Here is a 7,235-nt window from a genome sequence, read left to right as displayed (position 1 = left end):
CCTAATTTACCCATAATTCTAACACGTCTAACAATGTATTTCTTTCCATTAGGTTCATTGAAAGACTGCAGGTCGGAAACTGGAAGAGAAATAAAGGTTGACAGCCTGATAACAAGAGAGTAAAAATGCTATGAAAGCAAATGCCACAACTCAAAGACCACGGAGTGACAGGCAGAAAAGCTTGCTCGCCCCTCCACTGGCTGCTGAGTGGGGACACATCACAAGGAAAACTCTGAATCACAAAGAGAAGGTGATGTTCAAATTCTCTGTTCTACAAAGTCAGAGAACAAGTGTGACATCTTTTAGAAAGCTTTTAATAAAAGCCAATTAAAAATAGATAAGCATTATGAAAAGATGTTTGACCTTATGTCACTAGAGAATTCAAAATCGAAACAGCACTGAGAACCCAGGAGACCCCTGTTAGCATGGCACAACGAGAACCTCAACACCACCAAATGCCCATGAGGATGCCAAGCCACAGGGACCCTCACTCACGGCTGCTGGGGATGCGAGTGGTGCAGTCACCTGGAAAGGCAGCCTGGCGGTTTCTGACAAAACTGAACATAATTTAACCACACACTCCAGCAACTGTCCTCTCAAGTATGTACTCAAATGAGCCGAAAACTTACGTCCACACAAAACGCTGAGCAGAAATGCTGACAGCAGTTTTGTTCATGAATGTTGAAGGCTGGGAGCAACCAAGATGTCCTTTCAGTGGGTGATGGGTGACCAGACTGGCACATCCACGTAATGGAATATTATTCCCTGATGAAGAGAAATGAACCATCAGCCACAAAAAGCCGAGGAGGAATCTTAAATGCATACGGCTAAGCGAGAGAAGCCTGTCTCTGAAGCGGGCGCGTGCTGTGCGGCTGCAGCTATGCGGCCTCCTGGGAAAGGCAAGCTGCGGACGCAGCAGAAAGACCACTGGCTGCAGGGGTGAAGAGAAGGGGTAAAGGTGAGGGTTTGGGGTCAGTGACACTATCCGTGTGACACTGTAATGGTGGGTTTACAACATGATGCTTTCGTCAAACCTGGTGAAGTGAAATGTAAACTGTGAACTTTAGTAATAATCAATATTGACCCAACTAAAACAAGTCAATCACACTGAAGTGAAGATACTGATAAAAGGGGAAATGGCGGGGTGAGGTGAGGATGGAAGAAGTGTATGAGAACTCTACTGACACACAAGCTTAATTTTTCTGTAAACATAAAACTGCTCAAAAAATAAAGCATGTGAATTTAAAAAAAAATAGTTTTGGAGGATTCATAAAATAAGACATAGACACCCAGAAAATTCACCTTATGGAACACCCACTTTGCAAAATGGTCCTACTCAAGGAAGACAAATGTAGTTGTTAAAACAGAATCAACTGAAAAGCCATTCTTATCTTACCTGTATCAAGCCTGAAGTTATTAGCATAATGCATGGCAAACACAAAATAACGGGTTTACAATATGTGATTTTATCAGAACTAAAACTCTGGAAAAAGTCATCCCTTGTTGCGAGGGATTTGTTATTCCCACTGGTGGCAAAAAGTGGACTAGAGACTGTAGATCAAACACGAACCACAAAGAAAACACAGACAAGCCACACTCTAGAAATTTATTACCAAATTACACTCGAGGCACAGACACAGCTCAGCTCGTGAAACTAGCGACGTGGCCACACAAAATGTAAGGAAAAGCACATCTAATAAATACAATTTGGAAACATCTTTTTAAGTTAGGTTCAAAACACTGGGACACAGACACTGAAATGAAAATCTTAACAGAACACCAACGGTCACAGCGCAGAGTGACCTTACTGGACGCTGTGTCCACACAGCGTTAACCGAGGGCATCAGTTGCTGCTGTGTGAATGGACGTGTCACGTGCCCACCTCCGTGTGTCGTCACGAAGCACTCAGGTCCTTGTACAGGAAGGGTTAGGTCCTTGCCACAACAGTGTGTATTTATGAAGCTATTGAGAAAGTGCATTGTGTCTGAAACTTCTCCTTGAATGAAGCACAGGTGGTGAAGCCGCCGTGACAGAGGTGGGAAGACTAATGTAGACATTCGCAGAGGCTTCACCTGGAGGGTGTGGCTTTGCCAGAGGAAGAACCACTAGCATCTTCAATTAAACTTTCAGTGTTAAAAAAAAAAAAAAAAAAGGAGTGAGAGAGGAGAGAGAAGGAAGCAATTCAAGAAACAAATCTGCCTAGATGATGAACTGAATTTCAACATGGTTCAGTTCATTCCCACGTGAAACTAAGTTTGCTGAACTGAGGTAGACTCCGGAAATGACATGTGCAAAGACTCAGGTTTTCCACAGGGCAATATTTAGTCATTTTAGAGCTTGCAGAACAAAAGTGTGTTTTATAATTTTGAACATAAAATCAGAGTCCTTTCATAGGAGGAAAACCTCCATATTAATTCCCTATTTGTTATGCCAAATTTCCATAAACGTACAGAAACGTACACACTGCTGGTACAAAGCAGAATCTAGGTTACTTTTATATATATAAAATAAAATCAATCAAGAAATGAGAAAGGTAAAATAAAAAAACTAAATCTGATGACATTACCTTCATATTTTCCCTGTTTTTATTAACAAGTCAACTGAAAATTTAGAAATATCCCTAAAGTTAAAGAGTTATTCAAAGCAAAAAAAAAAAACTAATAAAAATGCAAAGAATTATTGTCAATTTGTGAATGTTTAAAAACATAAGTGTTACTTAGGGGCTTTATTTTTTAAATATTCATATCGTTTCCACAAGAGAAAACAACATTAAAAGCAAATGTCCTAAAAAATTAAATAAATAAGTATAAAAAGCCTAATTTAAAAGTATAAATAAGTAAACACAGTAATTATAATATGGTTTTAGCTTTTTCTGAAAAAAAAGTTAGCAGCAATGAGACTAAAACATTTGGGGTTTAAATATCTGAATTCCTCCAATATGCCTTCCAACTGTAATTCCTAGCCTTTTCTATTGTGACAGATTTTTAAATTCACATAAATATTATGTACATCACAAAGTAAGTAGTATATATAGTATATAAACAAATCTATACAATCAAAACAGTTATGGAACAGAAGATACAAAACGAATGTTAAAAGAATGATTACCATTGCTTCCTTATGTGGTTTAAGTGGCCCTTTCTTGGAAAAGGCCAGCAATTACCCTTAGCATTCTATGCCTATCACACAGGAAATACCCTAAGGTGACTTACTAACTCGCAAGAGAAACGAAGTGTGGGAATCTATTATGCCAAGACTCAATGATCAAAACAACCCGGAAGGAGCCAAATCCCACAGGACAAGCAATGCCTGCCTCGTCCTTCACTGGACCTCAAAGTCCTTCGGGGTCAGGAGAGTAAAAACAGAGCAGTGTCAGCTGATCTATGATTCTCATCATGGATCCAGCAGCGTATACAGAAACCTCCCAGAAAGGAATTCAAACAAACTCAAGCTGTTCAAAACCTACAGCATCAATAATGTCATGTTTCAAAGAGTCAGCCTACACATAGCAAAGTGGAAAAGTGACAATTATATTGAAAATCTGGGCGGTGTATTTTTCCTGGTGTAGCAGCTATATGTTTGTTTACAGTAGATTCACCAGACACTTGCTCATTTTTTTGAATAATTAGTGATTTCAGCCTACTTTTTGACAGTCAAATATCACATCATAAAAAGTACAATCTCCAGAGCCCAAACAAAGCCCCCACAGGCAGCTGGAACATAGCATGCTACTTCTTCCAAGCTGTCCTGGCATTTCTGGAGGCAGAGGTCCAAGCCCAGCATGTATCTGGTCATTCTGGAATGCTCACGATGCTGCTCACTAGAAGACAAAACCTGGGACGCCAACGTCTACTTTCTACTTGGATTTATAGAAGGTTTCAGCCATTTGTCTGGCACATTTCATGAATATTAATTTCCTTTTAAAAACGAAGGAATTATGCAAGCAAAATGTTTGCAGTAAACATGTAACAGGTTTACAGGTTCTCCATAATTACATGTGTACATGTTCACAATAAACATGTAGCTTGGGAAATGGCAAAAATGGTTCTTGTAAACAGCCAGGTCTATAATAGCTGTATTGTTCAAGCAAATGGATTCCAGTTCTAATTTTAAAGCAAATTTGAAGAGAGAAAAACTTTTATATATTATCTCTCCAAAGCACACGCAGGTTACGGTGCCTTTCATTTTCCTTAGCTAGAGCCAGGATCCTTTAAGGGGTTAAGACATACAAAGCTTTCACCATCCTCTGACAGAGAAACCAGGGAAGTGAAAAAGCACACACGACTGACAGAACACAGTGAAGACAAGCTCCCAGGAACTAATCAACTGACAGTTTTTTAAAAAACCACAATTACCATGTTATTATGCATGAAGAAGTCAGGAAAAATTGAAACAGAAACCAAGACAAATAACATAAAATCTAGAAATATGGTCTAACTAGTCAACTAACATATACAAAACTTTGGCAATCAAAACACTAAGGTTTTAATGATGACCCCTAGGACTTCATGAAAAAAAATAAGCTACTGGCTGGCAATAGTCTGCAAGATTATGTTAGTGGGATTATTTCTTCATTTTAAAAGTTCATGAATAAAAAGAATTAAGATGAACTAATTCAATTAAAATAAAATCATGATATCTCATGATTTTAACTCTTCTAATCTATGCCTCAGAGGAAAGGGGGAGGGTGATTTAGAGCATCAGATGAATACTGCAGGTCAGAGTCAGACTTATCTAAAAATTACATAGTTCTTAGTAGGGGAAAAGCTCCTAAGAAAGTTGCTAAGTTATCTTCAACTATCAAAAAAGCTATATTATTTTTAGCTAAACTATTAGCTACTGTCTAAAATTGAAAATTTAGGATACCATCCAATACAAACTTTTTTAAAGCTTGACTATCAAAGCATAGGTTGCCCAGTCAAAATAATGCAATTTTTTAAAATAACATTCGGCTACTCAAAACTAGATACACAGCCTCTCTTTTTCTGGCCTCCTTCTTGTCTAATTCCTGCTGAAGTGAATGAGCAAGGCTGATTCCTAACCTAACCTTAGTGTGCATACAGGCACTCAACCTAGACAAGGACTGGTTTCTAAATATTCAACTGAACATCATTCATTACGCATGATGCTGTTTTGTTAATAAACAAGCTGTCCAGAAAACCATAAAGAGTTTGCTTTGTTTTGCATTAGCCACAAGAGAGTGGACTTGTTTAGAATACCAAAGCATTTATTTAGAATACGAAAGGCAAATTCAGCAAAACACAATGTTAGAGCAAGGGTTGATCTGTTGAACTTATTGAAAGAAGAGTGAAAACAGACTCAGAAGTCTAGAACGAAGAGGAAGGTCTTATGCAAACATGATACTTTTCCTGCCCTTCCAATATGAAGTACTGCCAGCAAAAATACTCCAGACCAGAGGAGCCACCTGGCAAGATGATTCAAAACCCACAAAGCATGAAGCTATACACCCCCACAAAGCTCAATAAGTGATTAAATAGCTAGTAGAGGAAATGGTGAGGGAAGGGAAGGTAAACATTCAAACGGTGTAACGGCCTCTAACAGTAGTGGCTGAATGCTGAAGGTTTAACTAGCAGATTCACTATTTATTCCAAAACTATCACTCTTCACAACAAGGAACAGATCTGACACAAACCCAGTTTTGATGCTAAAAGTCAACAGAAACAGGTCCTTCATGCTCAGAGCAAAGAAGAGGGAAAAAAAATGCAAAGTCAGAAACAGAGTTTCTTCTAGATGTTCTGCAAACAAGTTTCTATAACAGCACATGGGTCACTTTCTTCAGCCCTCCATACTCTGGTGCGGGTGTGCAATAGTAAAGCATGGATACGTGAATGTCAGGCTCTCTAAGTAGGCTTTTCTTATTTCTCAACTACATGTGTACTCTTTGTGGTTTTAAATTGTTTTCCTTTGAAAAGTTCTAAACCTGTTTAAAAAAAAAAATTGCTGGAATTTCTTAACATTTTATAGACAAAAATACCAGAAATGAAAGAGCTGACAAAAATTCAAGCAGATCCAAATTCTGCCATCCACTTTTCGTATTTCTCTAAGTCTGCTGCAGAGACAGACTTTGCGATTTTCCTAAGAGCGAGCTCAAAGTCTCCTCTGGTCACGGGCATCTGAAGCTCCTCTTTAGAGAGGGCACGGATCTCTTCTGGGCTGAGACCATTGATTCTCCGTCTCATGGCCATTAAGGATGCATCCCTAAAAACAGACCAGGATCATGAGAATTTACTGCTGTGAATGTTTCAGACACATCAATTATGATAAAGTTAACGGAATACATTCAAAAGATCATTTTTACATGTTTTTACAATGCCACTCAGAATTTTCCACTTCAGAGACATTCTGAGGGTTCAGGAAAGGTGAAGACAGGATGCTAAGGACTTAACCATAAAAGGGACTGCTGGTGAATCCTACAAGTCTAGGTTGGGCTCAGATGGTGCTGAATTTTCTTTTCCCTCACTTGCTCTTGACAGACAGCCCAAAACTCTAGGAAACTGAAGGGGAATTATGAAATACTGAATTGCAGACCTGGAAATAAATATAAGGCTAACGTTAGGATAACTTAAATCTTATGCCAGTTTGTCTATAATCTAAGCAGAGGAAGAAAAGTCAAGAACCTTTCTCCCTCGAGCATGAATATATGTACACACAGTAGATATGGAGTTCCCCACAGGGAGTATTTGTGGGCAAGTGAAGAAGTAAAATCTGGCTTCTCCAGATCCTATTTTCAACTCTATTTGATCACTTGTAAATAATTATGCAGGTTAAGCAGACAATGACTGCTCACAAGATAGCTAACAGGCAGCCAAGCCAATTGAAAGTTCACATTTTTATACATTTTACTATAGTAATAGTAGAAGCTATTATGAGCTTACTGAGTGCCACTAAACTTAGATGCACACAGAAAAGTAACCGTAGAAAAAATGAATAACATAGGTATCACAGTTTTTACTGATGTCAATTTAACTGCTGTCAGCAAAGTACTAAAAAAAATCCTCTTGAGTGATGTGAACTGTCTAAAAGTTATGTTACTAAACTGAAAGGGATATTTACATATATATATATTAAATTGATCACTTTTCTTCATCTGTGTGTAGTAAAATAATGCCAACTCAAACTAAATGATATTATTTTATGTTGATGTATCGAGGCTCCAATTTAGGGCTAAATAATCTCAGGTTGTCGAAGTTATTATTACCAAGTTAGGCAAAACA

The 7,235-nt window shown here is 38.2% G+C and overlaps 1 protein-coding gene across 11 annotated transcripts in view; it reads right to left on the bottom strand.

The window, feature by feature from the left end:
* Positions 1–1,592: 1,592 nt before the first annotated feature.
* KATNAL1 (katanin catalytic subunit A1 like 1) overlaps positions 1,593–7,235 on the bottom strand; it is a 53,920-nt gene continuing 48,277 nt past the window's right edge. For 7 of the 11 annotated variants that reach the window (XM_069601631.1, XM_069601630.1, XM_069601633.1 and 4 more), the window contains one exon: positions 1,593–6,219. In XM_069601631.1, the coding sequence (XP_069457732.1) occupies positions 6,021–6,219 (199 nt within the window). In that variant the 3' untranslated portion in view covers positions 1,593–6,020. The remainder of the gene's footprint in view (positions 6,220–7,235) is intronic. The other 4 variants (XM_069601638.1, XM_069601641.1, XM_069601639.1 and 1 more) reach the window with 1 other exon arrangement.

Source organism: Ovis canadensis, chromosome 10 (genome assembly GCF_042477335.2).
Source record: "Ovis canadensis isolate MfBH-ARS-UI-01 breed Bighorn chromosome 10, ARS-UI_OviCan_v2, whole genome shotgun sequence".
Lineage (NCBI taxonomy): Eukaryota > Metazoa > Chordata > Mammalia > Artiodactyla > Bovidae > Ovis > Ovis canadensis.
This window is presented reverse-complemented; position numbering and strand designations above follow the sequence as displayed.